This window comes from Tasmannia lanceolata, unplaced genomic scaffold (genome assembly GCF_043159265.1).
Source record: "Tasmannia lanceolata isolate RefF3 unplaced genomic scaffold, GAP_Taslan_0.1 ptg000008l, whole genome shotgun sequence".
NCBI classification, from domain to species: Eukaryota; Viridiplantae; Streptophyta; class Magnoliopsida; order Canellales; family Winteraceae; genus Tasmannia; species Tasmannia lanceolata.
The window spans coordinates 17384762-17402060 of NW_027518685.1; the positions used below are offsets into that span (position 1 = coordinate 17384762).

Genomic DNA, 17299 nt, shown 5'->3' on the forward strand with positions numbered 1-17299 from the left:
GCCTCAACGATCGGATCACTCTGCTCAAACTCAGGCAATGGATCAGCCTCACGTGGATCTGCCACAATATCTGCCTCAGAAGAGTGAAGCTCACTCTCTTGATGACCGGCAGCTTCTTCTCGTCGAGCAGCTTCATGCATCAATTGTCTTTCATACCGACATGCCTGTATTGCATAAATACCTGTAAACTCATCACGGACATCCTCCTATTGATGGAAAAAAGAACTGCGATGACGGTCCGTGATTCGACTGATCTATAACCTCTCGGCTTGTTATCGTACAGTTTCTCTGGCTCGGTAGATGGTCGCTCGGTGATCATAGTCGTAGTACTCATGATATGCATCCAAAGAATTGATCCACCGTAGACATACAGTCTCATAATAACTATAGCGAGTGCGGTCTTGGAAATATTGATCGTCGTACCCGTCAAAATATGGAACATAGGGCAGAGCCATTGGGATCAGCGTCGAAAACGGAAATCAACCGTCTAATTTGTTTGTCGTGTCGAAAGGAACACAATGTCTATCGCGGATCTGAAATCGGATGAGTGAAAGCTGATGATTGGAAGAAGGGACGCGATCAACGGCTGAGATAGCTCTTAAAACTGTGCCAAAGACTGTTGTCCGCTGCTGAAAATAGGCTGAATGCGCTCTAAAAGTTGTCACGAACAACTTTTGTGTTGAGGTCGAGGGCCAATTTTGAGCAAAAATAGCCCAAGTGAAGAGAGAGAAAACAAGATGGGGAGAGGAGAGAGAGTAGGGAGAGAAAGAATGCTATTTTTTTATTTTTTTTGTGGGGGTGTGGGGGGTAATTAGTCTTTGCTAAAAGGAAAGGGGTGCCTAGGGGAAGTAAGGGGGTGTGATAAAAGTCCTCTTTTTTCTTTTTCTTTTTCTTTTTGCTGCTACTCACTCACGTCACGTCAAAATTAAACAAGAAAAAGAGGGGGTGTCCAAGAAGAAAGTGGGGGATTAAATTCCCTTATTTAAATATAAGAGGGGTGCCCAAGGAAAGAAAGGAGTTTGGAAAATAGTCTACTCACAGGTGGTTACACCACTTACTTGGCACCAAAGAAAAGGACTCGGGGTACATGTGTAATTTCCATAAAGTCTATGCCCCTTTTGCCTTTCTTGATTAGCCTCTAAAAGCTACCTTCCGAACCTTATCTTATACATATCCTTTTCAAGTTGGAAAGAATCTATTCCTTCTCTTGTACCTTCAACAGCTAAGGCAAGAAAGAAAAGAAAGCTTGCCTTTCTTAAGTAACCTACCACACAAAAAGGAAACTTGGTGGAGTCTTCTTTTAAAAGTAACTTATACTTGTCTTTATTTTGTCTTGCTGTACTTATCTCTTCCCCTTTTTTCTCTCCTGTAAATTGCAAAATTGGAGTGCGGCAGCAAGGAACCCGTCTACGAACGGAAACGGAAATAAGGCAACTTGCCTTACGAGATAGCTTCAATGTAGAAACTCTTGTGAGCTTCCTATTCCCTCACGAAACAAGAAATCAGCGGCCAGAAATCTCCGGAATTTTGTAGCCACAGTTGGATGTTGGGGGTGTGTTAATGAGATGGGCTAAAATTGAAAGAGATGAGGGGCTGGTTACTAAATCTGGGTTACTGTGGGATGGTGGATGGACTGAAAATTAGGTTTTGGGTTTGATAGGTACTGTTAGGTGTGAAATAAATTTCTGGGTTGCCAAATTGATGTGTCTACTGGAAGGATGTACAGGGATATATGGGTTCTGTTAGATAGGGAACAAAGGGTTTAGGGCTAGTTTCTATATAACAAAAAAAGGAGGTTTTGTGGGCTAGTTTTGCAATCGTGCTACCTTCAATAGAATCGTGCTTGTTTCTTATTGATGTCAGTGGAACACCAAAAATACTGGATGCCAATTGTCCTTCGGAGACTTGGATCGGGTCGTTGTTGAAGGCTCTTAGATCTTTTGCTCTGATACCAAATTGATGCAGCACCGTGAAGAAAATTTGAGGAAAGGGGAGAGAGATAGACGAAAGGGAATAGAATTAGAAAAATAGGGGAAGAAGAGACGAAAATAACCTGAAGAAGAGACGAAAATAACCAGAAGAATAGACGAATTTAGGGAGAGAAGAGAAGAAGAGAAGAAAGAAGAAGAAAACCAGAATTAGAGGGAGAAGAATCTTTATTCAATAATCATCAAAGTTACAAAATAAGCTGTAAAGAGGCTTATATATAAGCAAATAAACAGCCTAAAAGATAGAAACGTTCTAAAATAAGAATTCCTAAAAGACTAAACTTCCTAATTCTAAATAACATGGAAAATAAAATTCCTAGAAAATCTAAAGGGCAAATATGCCTATTATTTAAGCCTAAAATCTGCATCATCTTGTACTCTGCGTTACCCTCTTCAATCTGAAGGCACACTTGTTCATGAATAGGTTCCATGTGATTGGCCATCACTTCAGCCGTTTTATGCATCTTCTTAAGACTTCGGACGGGAGCAAGGTCGAGTACACTATTAGGATTTAGACCATACACCACCACCAACAGGCCAAACTGAGTGGTGAGGCTTTGGGATCAATTTTAAGCAAACTCAGCTCGAGGTAATTCCATTTCCCAATGTTTCATTTTATTTCCAACTAGGCATCACAAAAGATTACCCAAACTATGGTTCACTACCTCATCTATCTATCAGTTTGAGGGTGTGATGTAGGGTTGGGAAAGAAAATTAGAAGAAGAAGAAGAAGAAAGAAGAATTAGAAGAGAAGAAGAACAAAGAAGAATTAGAAGAGAAGAAGAAAGAATTAGAATTAGAATTAGAAGAGAGGAATTTAGGGAGAAGAAGAAGAACTCAGGGGAAGAAATCCCAATCAATTAATCTCAAAAATAATCAAAAGGTAACCAAAAAGCTTTAGCTTAGCCTATTTATTGGCTTTTAACAATCCTAAAAGTAAGAAACTTACTAAATTAAGAATCCCTAAAAGAATAAACACCCTATAGACTAAAATAACCCTAATAAATCAACTATGCCCCAAAATACTCCTAATAACACTAAAAATAACAAAAAGATCCTTAAGGGACACAAATATCAATAAAAAGATCTCTACGGGGCTCCTCGAGGGCGGCCCCGACAAGAATAAACTCGCAAGGGATGTCGATCCCCATCACAGAATCAATCACCAACTATCATCAAGAACATGTCTACTCAACAAATCACATGAATATTTCTTATGAGACACAACTAAACCTTAATGGAAAAGAGATAAAAATGTTAAATTACTTCCAACAGAGAATACTCCTAACCCGCAATATCTGCCCAAATAATAAATATGGACCACAAACAAGGTGGCAGGGAAGGTGCACTAGTTGAAACAGGACGGAGGTAACAAAGGTCCAAATATAACATTAAGATGAATAGCAAAAACAAATCATAGGCATCTTCCATAGAGAAAGTTAATTATATACATGCAAAGTATTGACAAGCAACATACATGCCTGAAGAGGAACCAAACTTTGATAAAAATTTGAAGGCATAAGCATCCAAAAACAGTAGACAACAGATCAAACATACAATGAAGATTATTTACACGAACCAACCAAAGGATAATATGCATTCAGAAATCATGAGATATAAATAATTGAGCTCCTCTGAGATATAAAATAAATGTAAAAGACGTAAAGTTCTAGTTTCTCCGAACAACAAAAAAAAGTGATAAAAGGACTGAATTAGAAAGTAATAAAGTTATATATATGCTTGCCTGCTTTAAAACAAATAACCGGCGATCAGCAAGTGTGGATGGAATAATATCACCATACACACGTTTTGCCTCCTCAGCATAGAACTCAATAAAGCTAGCACCATAGCTAACCTGTGAAGTCAATTTCCAAAATATAGTTGGTGAATTTGATTGATGCTTGATAGTAACCCAAGTGCATAAATGTAATTGCTGCAATTTAGAATTATTTTAAGACATGGTAGTGAATGAGATACCTCACCAAGGGCCTCTTTCAAAGGCTTCCCTTGCTCTAATGTTATAAGTTTAGCAAGATCTTCCTTGTGGGCAATCAGCAAATCATACCTTAAAAATTATTTGATGAAACACAATTACATTAGATATCCATGAAGTATAACACCACTACATCTAACATAGAAGATAACTTGGATACAAATTCGTGGATGAAACAGTATCAGCCTTAGTGGCAGAAACTCAAAATGAATAAAAACATGCGTGGAACCAATAGTAATGAGAATAGTATGACAGTCACCATGTCTATAAAGGATTAGAAATTTTTTCCACAACATGTAATATTGATTTTCAAATTCTGCACACTCCAACGCATGCTTGGTGCGTTAAAAAAATGGTTCAACTTTTAGAGTTGCCGATAAACTAGTGAAAACAATGTCAGAAGTACTCGCATGACCTTTTTATCCCTTTGATCATCTCAGAGGCCACTTCAAGATAAAAGTTAGAGATGCGTGTCTGGTGAGGGCGGAGGCAAGCTTCGGTTGTTGGTCATTGAAAAGACCGGCGCCGGAGGTGGAAAAATAGAAATACGCAAAAGATGAGAAGAATTAAGTTATAAACTAGGAAAGACAACTTTGGGTCTTGTCTGTTTTCCGAAGTAGGTTGTATTGGTTGTTGAACGTAAAGAGCTAGCTAAACGGGTGAAAAAATAATGAAATTATAAAATAAGAAAGACAACTCAGGGTCTTGTTTGTTTTCCGAAATATGAGGGAGATAAAAGATTTATTTTATTTTTTTGGGGACAAAGGCATAGTTGAGTTGAGTTGAGTTGAGTTGAGTATTAAAGATTTTTTTGGAGTTACTGATAAATAAACCAAACTGACATCAGCACTTCAGATAAAACAGCGTTATCTCACCATTCAATAAATTTCAGAGGTCAGAATCATATTATTGAGTCTGGCCTATCGATGCTCTTCCATTTAGGAACCCCACAACAGTTATGGACTGAGGCATTCCATATTGCCACTTATGTAATTAATCTAGTGCGATCAGCTATTCTTGGGGATATATCTTCCCATGATGCTCTGACTGGTATGCTTCCGGACTACTATAGTTTATGTTCGTGGGGGTTCTTATGTTATGCTCTTGTTCCATCCACTTATCAAAAGAAATTTGCTCCAAAGACTGTCACCTGTTTTTTTTTTGTTGGTTATAGTGATGAGTATAAGGGATACAGGTGTTATTAGCTAGCATCTCGTAAGGTGATAATCTCAAGGCATGTCACCTTTGATGAGGGTCATCTTCTTTTTTTTTTTGAAAATAAAGATAAGGGTCATCTTTATGATCCACCTTCTATTGGCCCTAAGCTGGTGTGGGGGGGGGGGGGGGGGGGGGTTGTCGTACTCTACGCCGGAGTTTGCTCGAACTCTAGATGTAGATCACCAAGAAAGCTGTATATTAGCCACGTCTTCTTTTATAAAGTACAATAGTGGCTCATGATGACAAAGCTCCCCTCACACACTCTCTCTAGATAGTTAAAGTACTCTCCCTCATAGCAATGTCCCTGCTTAGAGGTTGCAATGGAATGGGTGAGTTAATAAATTGGGTGATCATGCTCACCAACTGAAAACGTAGCAGTGAGCATGTTCCATAACTGCAAATAAATCCTTGCAATGGATGACTCCATCGAGCGGAATAGCCAACCAAGGATAATAGAGTTCTTGGCATCCCATTCGTCTACATCAATGGTGTCTGTCTTTGGCCTTGGAGTAGCCCCGGTAAGGAGCCCCATCTTCAGGTGGCCTTGCACATGGAGAGGAACAGCCCCTGACCATTGTAAATAATTTGAGGATGCCAGTTTACTACTGGTGATAGTAGTGAGGTTATTCTCATAGGCCAAGGATTTATAAGAATCAAGGGGGTTATGCTCCATGATGACAACTACAAAGACAAGCAAATCAGTTAAGAACACCAAAAAACACACCAAGAATCACAGTCACAAATGATCAACAAGTTGAAGCAATAGAAGGAAAGAGAGAATGAAAAAAAGGGCAGTATAATGTATGTTTTTTTTTCGATGAAAAAGGGAGATCATAGCTGAGAATACAGCCATGAAAGAAAAAAATTGTAGAGGCTGAATGATCAAAAAGAGCACCACAGAGTTGAAATTCTTCAACAAACTCACCAGCAAGTTGAAGCAACAGAAGGAAAGAGAAAGAAATGGAAAAAAAAAAAAAAAAACAATGCAGCATGACCCCTATTTTCTTTATGAAAAACTGAGGTCTTAGCTAAAAATACAGATGGAAAAGAGAAGGAAAAATGATGAAGAGGTTGGAGGATCAAAAACGGCCACCATAGAGGTGAAAGCCCTCTATAAACTCACCAACAAGTTGAAGCAACAGTAGGAAAGAGAAAAAAAATGAAAAACAGGGCAGTACGGTTGGAAGACCAAAACCGGCCACCATAGAGGTGACAGCCCTCTACAAACTCAGCAACAAGTTGAAGCAATAGTAGGAAGGAGAAAAAAAATGAAAAACAAGGCAGCACAACGACTATTTTTCTTCATTAAAAAAAGTGGGATCTTAGATGAAAATACAGCTAGGAAAGAAAAGAACAAATTTTTTAGATGTTGGTGGGTAAAAAACAACACAATCAAACCATTAAAAAAAACGAACACAATAGAAATAAAATCCCCCTACAAACTCCTCTTAATCAGGATCAACAAACAGATTTACAGAAATCAGGAACATACGAGCCGAAAAATGCACAGAACACTAACGGTTGGTTGTAGAGAGTTTGAAATAAGGACAAAAGTGACAAACCCTAAATTTGCATTGCAAGATAAAAAACAACCTTCTTAGATGTATTTCCCTAGGCTGTTGTCACTAATTAACACAATCATTGTTGAGAGCAATGAACACAATCTTGGTTGCTTAGTCTTGAAATGGAACTAATACTGTGATCCTTGATGGAATGAAGAGTGGTAATGGATAAAGAAATAAGGAAGAAGAAGAGATGGAGAAGAGACGAAAAGCATATGGGGAGAGAATCTTCTTTGCCATATATTAACATCAACGATAAACATTATTACAATGATGAACTACCATTAATGAAGGGAAAACAATAAAATGTACATTGAACACATGACAACAAGACTATCACTCTATAAATGAAAAGTGGAGAGTGGAGAAATATGTACCTTATTTATTAGAAACAAAGACCAAGCTTTGATGTCTTCACAGAGGTATTCTCAGTAGTGATCATCACATTTTTCTATGGACTAGCTACATGTGTACGAGAGCCCACATGAGCTTGAGGGGAGTGTTAAACGAGTAACATACACAACTTGTATGATGATACCCTTCATTAAGAGCATAAAAGAAATGTAGCGTGTGTGTGTGTGCCGTAACCCACAATTCAAATCAATGAGAATAAGTCCCACTTTGCATGAACAAAATTTTCCTCTTCTCCTCTATTCACTTCTCAACTTTTTGATCTAGGGCAAATTTATATTTATTTATTTTTCATTCACATTTATATTTTAACATTTTCATAAAACAGGATTTGAACATACATGGGTATTGCGTCACTCTCACCAAACAGTTATACTACCTCTAATCATCATGACCTACTTTCGTTAAGGAAGGCTGAAACATCCAACTGCTCAAGGTCTGACCTCAAAAACTAAGCATCAAAGGTGGAAAGCATGCTTTTTAGTCATTTGAACGTTCCTGGTATCCAGAGGAATTGTGTTGCTGTTCTGGTGAAGTGCCTAGGCTCCAATTCTCTTCCACAAAATATTATCAGTGTGGATGCTACACCAGAGCCTAATTTTTCCAGCATAGTCCATTTATGTCTTGGAAAATTTGTTTCTTCTGGGTCAAACCATGTACTACTCAATTATTTAATTCATAAAATAGCCAAATAATTAAAGAATTCTGCAAAACTAAGACTGCAGAGTGCAGATGCCGGTAATTTTGATGTACAGATTGTTAACAATGCAGGATCAGAATGGAGTTATGAAATCTTAGAGCAGCAGATGCCAATAATTCCGATGCATAGCTTGTTAACAACAACAGAGTGAGAGTGGAGTTATAAAATCCTAGAGCAGATTAGCATATGCCATACCAAAAGGTATTGATAGTACACTTACAAGATCCAAGCCAGCTAAGTTGTAACCTTGGAGTGCAATGGGGCAAGTGCATGGACATTATCCTAAATCTTCTAGATGCATTAACCAAATAATGGGAACCTATAAATTTTGTAAAATAATAATTGGAAAATAAGAAATTGCATGAATCCCTAAAATTCAAGAAACTAAGCAAACGAAAGATACTTGCTATCCAAGTTTGAAGAAATGAATTACCCCACCATTTTCTAAAATAATGTAAATGCATATGTTCTACTAATGAGTGCACGGTGTCCTCCGACCATTCTTTACCATGCAATAGTCTCTTGTTATAACTTCCCTAAAACCACATTGGTACAGAATATGCGGTTAACAATTTATCTATCACAAATTTAAAAGATAAATTCACCAACAATATCATCATCTGCAATGTTCAAGGATGATATCGATTCTCCATATACCATTTCCGTAGACACTTGCTCCTTTCACTTGCAGTGAGTTTGCTCCAAGCTGCAAGAAAAGAGACCATGAATATGATTCGAGTAAAGAATAGACACTCGAAAGCTACTTCAATTATCAAAGTAAAAGACAAGTTGAAATGAATCCCAAAAATTGGAGAACAAAAGTCTGATCATTCAAGAATGTGACAAATAATGTTCTCGGGAATTTCTCGTCTAGAGAAATTCTCGGAGATTTTGATGATTTAGGTTTTCTACGGGATATTATGAGGAATTAGTAGAAACCAAAATTAGAAAATTGAAAATAAATAAAAAAGAAAAATAAATAAATTACGAACATGGATAAAATGAAAAGCATGTGAAAACATTGAAACAATGTCTCAAAAATATATGGAATCTCAAGAAAATATATCTGGAGAAATCCCAAAAAAAATTAAAAAAGAAAAATAAATAAATTACGAACATGGATAAAATGAAAAGCATGTGAAAATATTGAAACAATGTCTCAAAAATATATGGAATCTCAAGAAAATATCTGGAGAAATCGAAAAAAAAAAAACATATGTAGATGATAAATAAATTTTTGTGCCTTCAACAATAAGAACACATCGCACACTATCCATTGACCAGATCAGATGCAAATCAATAGAAATTCTTCAACTACAATAAGAGCTAACAAAAATAAAAGCTACGATCATTAATTACTATTTGAAGAATAAAACTTGTTTCTTGAAAATATCTAAAGAATTTCAAAACGTTGAAGACAAATAATTATCAAAATATGATTCCCTAACACAAGATATAGGGTTTCCAACATATGAGAAATCCAAAGAAACAAATGTAGATGATAAATACAAATTTTGTGCCCTAAACTATAAGAACACAATGCATGCTATCCATTGACCAGATCAGATGCAAAGCAATAGAAACTCTTTCACTGCAATAAGAGCTAAGATCATTAATTACAATGAAATAGAAGTTGAGTGAAAAAAGATGGTCATTGTGAGACAAATAATTAATTACTATTTGAAGAATAAAACTTGTTTCTTGAAAATATCTGAAGAATTTCAAAACTTTGGAGACAAATAATTATCAAAATATGATTCCCTAACACAAGATATAGGGTTTCCAACATATGAGAAATCCAAAGAAACAAATGTAGATGATAAATACAAATTTTGTGCCCTAAACTATAAGAACACAATGCATGCTATCCATTGACCAGATCAGATGCAAAGCAATAGAAACTCTTTCACTACAATAAGAGCTAAGATCATTAATTACAATGAAATAGAAGTTGAGTGAAAAACGATGGTCATTGTGAATGTCCATTCAACGCCTTGAAATTTAAGGTAAAAATCATAAACTATTTCACTACAATAGGAGTTAATATCATTAATTACAATGGAATAGAACTCAACTCAACTCAACTAAGCCTTTGTCCCAAACCAGTTGGGGTAGGCTAATGAATCCTTTAGAAAATTTTCATGAAGAAGGTGAAAGAATCTACCCGGCTCGAATTGACTAAGTCTAATCCTTACAGTAGTTGGGTTCGTCTATAATGGAATACAAGCTAAAGTGAAAAAGATGGTCAATGAGAATGTCCATTCAACGGCTTGAAATTTTAAGGTTCTAAATCATCCAGCCATCGGCATTTCAATGACGATAAAAAGGAAAAAAGTGACACATGATGGTTCTCAGGAATATACCATACAAACTGCTAATATACTCTGTATGATCAATGAGAATGTCCATTCAACACCTTGAAATTTAAAGGTCCGATTTCAATGACCATAAAAAGGAACAGGTAACACATAATGGCCTCATGGATATAGCATACAAGATGCCAATATTCTTTTGTTTTTTTTCTTGAAATGGGAAAGTGAACAAAGTGCCAATAATCTCTGTATGAAAAGAGTTCATTTTGATATAAGTGACTTCATCTGTTAAAAAAATGCTTAAAGACATTTATTTCATATGAGACACTGCCCAACTTAAAAGAATTATCCAAGACAACTAAGAGCCAACAAATGTTTTGTGAATTGGAGAAACTGATAAACATTTCAGAAAATTATTCGCCAACAAAGTATGAACAACTAGTCTTTTTCTGGATGGTTACGAACAACTAAATTCAGTAATAACTCTACTTGAACATCATGTCTAAAATATCCCTCACTAAGGTCCACAACTCAAGTAATGGTTCCATTAAAGGCATAAAGTAAAACCACAAGGGAAAGAGCACCTTTTTATTTTGGATTTGAATTTGTTTTAGCATTGGAAAAATCTGATTTCAGCAATCTTTTAGAGTAGGAAAATTTCTAGCGTAGTTTTGATCCTGTTAGTAACTAAAGGAGATAGAAAACATCTATATGAACTTTATGCACTGTTTTGCGTGTGTTTTACGAAAATTATGATATTCAGTTATCTTCCACAATTGTGTGATGTGATGAGAATCTCTCGCGCTTTTGTTATTTCTGATTTCTTCTTGTATTCTTCTTCTATTTTGATTCTCTTTGAGTTTTAAGGAGCTGCATAAGTGGATAAGGTTTTTCGTAATTCAAAACACATCAGTAGCAACATATTGTAGAAGCTCCTGTCAATGACAATTTGAGCCATATAATGGCAATTATATGACTCATCTCCATGTCTTTTACACGCTTTGGTCTCAAATTTTACCACTGGAACCACTTAATAAACTTCATTTAATATCCAGATATGATTTCCCATGTCTGCTCTTTCCCTTTAGCTTTGGCAAATTGAAAAAGATCCTTAATCTACAATTCACTTTTATCATTTTGAGGACAGTTTATAGAAAATTAATTTTTCATAGGAAGAGCGCAATTGTCACTCTTTTGTTCGATAAGTAAACAAAAACTATAGAAATCCTTAGACCTTGGATGTTGTTTAAAGATGACATCGAGCAAGAGAAAAGAGAAAAGTGGATGCAACACACAAATGAGAGAGAACAAAGCCTAACAGCACCGAAAAATATGTAAGACTAACAACATGTAGTTTGGAAACAAACACCCATGTACTGCTGTATGCCAATACTTTTCATTTATATGATATTTTTGAAATACTGAAAGTTATATTGTTATATCATAAAAGCATGAGATGCATGGAAATGTACCTACATAAAGAGAAAAGCATGAAACTATAAGTAGTTTGTAACTATAATACCACCTACAGGAAAAAACAAACTAAGCTCCCCCTCACCCCAAATAGCTGTATCAATGTATGTCTGACTCCTCTGTTTGGCATGACAGTTTATTTTAAAAGTGGCGTCTTTCTTTGATACATAGCAACCACTTTACAGTACATAAAGCATGTACAACATCCACAATGGCCAAAGATGAGCTTCTTTATTTGAGCTTATACATTCCAATTAATAAAATTCAAAAGTATCACCTGTAATGATGGGGATAACGGTCAGATGCTGCATGCATCATGCACTCCTAAATGCCTATTTTAACAAGAGATTTTACCAAGATCATACAACATGAGAACGAATTCCTAATTTTCACATACCGAAATCTAACACCTTAGCAGTTGCTACAAAGTTTACATCTTAAAGCATTACATATGTTTGACAGTAATGTAATAGATAATGCAAGTTGACGCATGGCCATTATCATACAACACCAGCTGCCACACGCTAATGTAATATTACAAGTATGCCCCAATTCTAAATAAGAAAATCAGAACGAAATTCTATATGCAGTTTCTCACAATTGAATGTGTCATACGCTGAAGAAATTGCATCAGTTGTTTCCCTCCGACCCATGCACGGGACACTTGCTATCACATCACCAGTAGCAGGGTTGTGCACCTGCGACAATAACAAATAGCCTTAACCACCAAGCAATTTCTCAAGAGAACTATAACCTCAGAGAACATAAAAGGGTAGCTAACAAATCAAGAGCTTCCTTACAAAAGAGAGTTCCTGTATGGTGAAAGCAAATTGGAAGTTTGGCCTCCATAGTGCAGGAGATTCAAGCACAGCAATTGTAAGTATGTTTTAATTTGGTAAAACATTTCCCTGATGCGTAATGCGAATACATGTGGGCAAGTGTTGCATGGATTCAGATTCGCGTGTTGGGATCCGACACGGATTCGAGGTGTCGGATTCGGCAAACCCCCAAAAGTAGGATTCGGTAATTTTTAAATAAAATAAAATTTTTAAAATTTAAATTTAAATATGTGCGTGTGTATGATGGTCGGGGGGGGGGGGGGGGGGGGGGGGGCGGGGAGCATATATATTCCTAAAAAATTTGAGGGTAGAGGGTTTTGTATTAAGAGAGCTGGAGGAAGGGAGTCGATGTTCGAGGGTCGAGGCGCTAGGGTTTTTATTAAAAGAGTACGGTTGTGCTTTCTTATAAAAAAAAAGTTAAAGAAGAAAATACTTTTAAAGGGAAAATATACAGGATTCGCATATCAAAAGAGACAACGATGAATCTGAGGGTAGAGGGTTGAGGCGGGTTTTGTATTAAGAAAGTTGAAGGAAGGGGGTCGATGTTCGAGGCGCTAGGGTTTTTATTAAAAGAGTACGGTTGTGCTTTCTTATAAAAAAAAAAGTTAAAGAAGAAAACACATTTAAAGGGAAAATATACAGGATTCGCATATCAAAATAGACAACGATGAATCTGATTCACCCGGAAAAAACAGGATTCGTGCGGGACACGGCTACGACAAGAATCCGGGAGTGTCCCACGTGAATCCATGTCCGATTCGGATACGGAGACGTGTCGACACGGATTCGGCATGACTGCTCAAGATTCCCACTCCTCCCAGTTCCTGAGCTGCCATGGGCAACCACACTGCTTATATAAGGCTACCCTGATTTCTGCAAGATATTGATGGGCATCCAAAGGTCATCAACCCATCATTCTCTATAAAGAGAAACCCAGAGATTAATGATTAGTAAATATAGGGTTCTTCACACATACTTACTAGTTCAAGAAAAGGAGTTTCTATCAGAAGACTTAAAGTAGAACTGTCTCATGAGATTATCTAGAAATTATCTTCATAAAGATGAGAGGAGAACAAGACCACAGATGAATCTCGAGAGAGGCTAGAAGTCTTCTTATCCTAGACTATCTGTTACAATTAACAGAAGACTCAAGCTTCTAAAAACTTCTGGATTTTTCGAAATTGAGTTACTTGTGGAAATATTAATGTATTTTTTTCACTTACACTGCCAAATGGGTACCAGAATGTTTAGCTTAGATGCCCATTCATTAACAAAGTTTTATTGATAGAAAGAACTCCTTATCATTTATGGCATGCCCGTTCATTAGCTAAGTTATTTTGGAAAATATATTCTAAGAAAAAAAATTATGGATTTTATTCTTGAAATTTTTTCCTACTGATTGGTTGACATCCTTCAACTTTCTGGAATTTCAAATTCTACAGTTTGGCATTTAATTCTGATTGCCCCCGATTCTATTCTGGCATTTAGTTCAAAAAAGAAAGAAATCGAGAGGGCAGAATTAAAATGAGGGGAGGGGGTGCCAAAATTTGTTTCCCACCCCAAGGGGTTGTATTCTGATTCTGCCTCGGTCAGAATGAAATTTTTATTGAATTTTTTTAATTAAATTTTTATTTTAATTTTTCCATCCCGTCTACGGGCGAATTGGAATAGGAATAAGAATAGGATGCCGATTCCTATTCCTGATTCCGGCAATCCAAATGTAGCCCTAGGGTGATAATCCTCAACTTTCACTGCAGCCCCTATCTTGGGAAGAGGAACAATGGATGTCACATGAGTGGAAATGTGTTGGCAGGACAGCTGACATGTATAACGCTGATAGTGATATAGGACAATGAACCTAGAAAGGCATAATGAGTCATTACATATTAACAAGAACCAAAACAGTACCATCCAGGTTATTTGAAATGTTAAACGTCGAAAGGATTAAAATATCAATTTTGTTAAGGACATACATATTAGTTAAATTATTATACATACATACATGATCATACCCATTGAAGAACATACGGTGAATCACTGATCTACAAAACTAGAACATAAAGCAACTAACTTTAGTATATATCAGCATAAAGAGAAAGTTCGAAGTCAGGGGTTCAGTATTTGTACACCGATCTGTGCTGAAGGTTCTAGTGATCCAACGGTTAACAGCATCAAATCTACAAGTCAAAGAATAATAAATACTAATTACAACAATAGATAAGAAGTACGTTTCATGTAAACCTTTATGAACTTTCCATCATAAGCGTCAGTCCACTTCCCTCCTATAAGGCCCTGACTCCGTAAGAGACCAGAATCAATGAGCCGAGCAGCAGAACTTTGTGTGTCCATGCTCATCTGACCATAAAAGCAAACAAATCCCTCTTTAGATGCAAGTTCACAATTGGAAAATCTGCATATGATAAAAAGAAAAGCATGCAAGGGTATTTATTTTTGCAGGAATTGGTACAGGATAGACTTATAAAACAATGTCACATGCTACCAGCATGGTTAATTTTTATACGCCCTTGAAGCAGGAAAGTCTCAGTTTGCGTCATAGACCATGTTAATTTGAATTTCCATGTTAAAAAAAAATGGTTAGGGACAACATCACAAGGTATTCCACTTAAGTTCTGTTCTTAAAGGAGGCCTTGATGGAAATCTTATTTGAAGAAACCTTCCATGGGAAACGGTAACGCTAATATGTATAAATAGAACTAAAAGATGAAAAGGTAGTTGTACATTTTATCCACAATAAAGGAAACAGTTGAATCCTTTCTACATAATTGGTGCTGGATGTGTTTCCTTGGTACGTAATATGAATCCTCATGTATAACTGGATCTTCTTCTTCCCTCAACCTTCAGCCACTCAAATTCCGCTCTAAGCTCACGAAATCAAAGACCTCCTTGTTATTCTACCAACAATGCTCAAAACCCATGTTACATGGATTCTTCAAATGGACAAAGTATATGTGTCGGACACGTCTCAGATTCCAATACTTTTGGATTTACCGATGCACTTTTAGAGCTTTAGATATCTTTTATCTTCTTTCTTTCTTTTTTTTGAATGGTATCATTTATCAGTTTTTTTTTTCTAAATACTACTAACAACTTTACAATTACCGAATGTTTTGAGTTTTACCCATCCCGTTAGTAATTTTCTTAAATGGAAATAAAATATTATATCTACTTAACTTACTAAAAATTTTTATATATTACTTGTTATAACCTATTATTATGTAAAAGAATTAAAACTCTACGAATCAATTTTTTTGAGGTTTGCCGAATCCGACACTTGTACGGAATGTACCCTTGTAAATTTATCTTTCAATGAAAACTCACAAAGAATAGCAATCACAAGAAAAGAAGCAGAAGAGAAACAAAGATAGCTCCTTCGACTGATACAACAAAGTTGAAAAAAAAAATACCCTCACAAATCCTCTACCTTATAAAAGTCCTGTGGGAACTCCCACGTGAATGGCTGGTTATGGTTGATATCTTTTAGTTTAATTAGTATAGATAACTGCGAGTTTGGGTTGGAATAGTGAGTTATTAGGATCAGTGTTTCAAAACTCCGATGCATGTCCTAGTTGACTCGGCACGACGTGGTCGAGTACTCGGGTTGAAGCGGCCATAATTGAGGAGTTTTTATTGACTCTGTAGGGCAAAACGCAGAACGCGGCCATGGTAAAAGGGAGTTGACTCATGCGAGTCCACGATGATGCGGAGGAGTTTTAAAACTATGATTAGGGTACGAATGGTGATTAGGAAAGGAGCTGAGTACTTGTTCGTACGGGACCCTTATGGAAATGAGAACATTTTTCATTTGCTTTGCTCTTCTTCCAGATCAGGGCCGTATCTGATCAAACCTCTATAAAATTCAATACACAGACCCAATCTGAACAGCATGTAAACAACAAAAACTTACATTCTTAGATTACTCAATTCCCCCAACGCTAGCAAAAATTCATAACAAGCATGACATATATCGTAGTAACAACAAATGCATGCATTGTACGAATAACAGAGGACCGATTCAATAAAACCCTAAGTGATGAAATCTTGCTTATTTGAAACAGAGAGAAAATGAGAGAGAGAGAGAGAGAGAGAGAGAGATGTACCTTTCGTAGAAAGAGTGGAGGATGGTGTGTGGAGATGGAGAGGGGATTGTGTGAAGAGAAGAGGAAGTTGGAGATCCGAAGAGGCAACATGCGTGAAATAGACATATGTGAATAGAGAGAAGAGTTGGCACTCGACGCGTGACCTGAGGGGAGGAAACAAGTGCTTACTCTGTCTCTCAAAATGGTTTGTTTCCGCGCACTTACCAAAAAGATTGGTATGGAAACTGATATGGACACCCATTCCTCCCGTTGGTGACGAGTTCTGCCAGTTGTCTAATTATGCGTTGGAAATTGAACGAGATACACGTGGCAATTCCTATATGCTTGAATTTTATGGGGAGAGTCATATGATTGGATGGCTAGGATTGGGAGGTATGGGATCACTATGGTGGCACCTGCTAGATGAGTGATGAGGATTATATTGATATATCATGTACGTGAGCCCAACCCACCAGTCACGATCTCGTTCCGCTTTCGTTTAGGCTCTGTTTGGTTGCTATTGGGTGTTGGGGTTTGGGTGGAATTAAAAGTCAAACTGGATTTGGGTGGGATGTCAGTCAAAAAGGAGAAAGCTGGCATCTTTGAAAAGTGGTGTTTGGTTGTAAAGGCAAAAGGTGGAAGTTTGCTGGAAATGACAGACATTCCTGCATTTGGTTGTAAGAATATATTGAGGAGATGTGTGGGA

General features: G+C 36.7%; 1 protein-coding gene across 3 annotated transcripts in view; it reads right to left on the reverse strand.

The window, feature by feature from the left end:
- Window positions 1-16820, reverse strand: part of ALDH5F1 (aldehyde dehydrogenase 5F1) — a 70297-nt gene extending 53477 nt beyond the window's left edge. For all 3 annotated transcript variants that reach the window (XM_077388276.1, XM_077388277.1, XM_077388275.1), the window contains exons 1-6: window positions 16615-16820; window positions 14738-14851; window positions 12256-12355; window positions 8530-8578; window positions 3966-4053; window positions 3733-3843 (exon numbers count right to left, since the gene is read on the reverse strand). In XM_077388276.1, the coding sequence (XP_077244391.1) occupies window positions 3733-3843; window positions 3966-4053; window positions 8530-8578; window positions 12256-12355; window positions 14738-14851; window positions 16615-16719 (567 nt within the window). In that variant the 5' untranslated portion in view covers window positions 16720-16820. The remainder of the gene's footprint in view (window positions 1-3732; window positions 3844-3965; window positions 4054-8529; window positions 8579-12255; window positions 12356-14737; window positions 14852-16614) is intronic.
- Window positions 16821-17299: the final 479 nt, after the last annotated feature.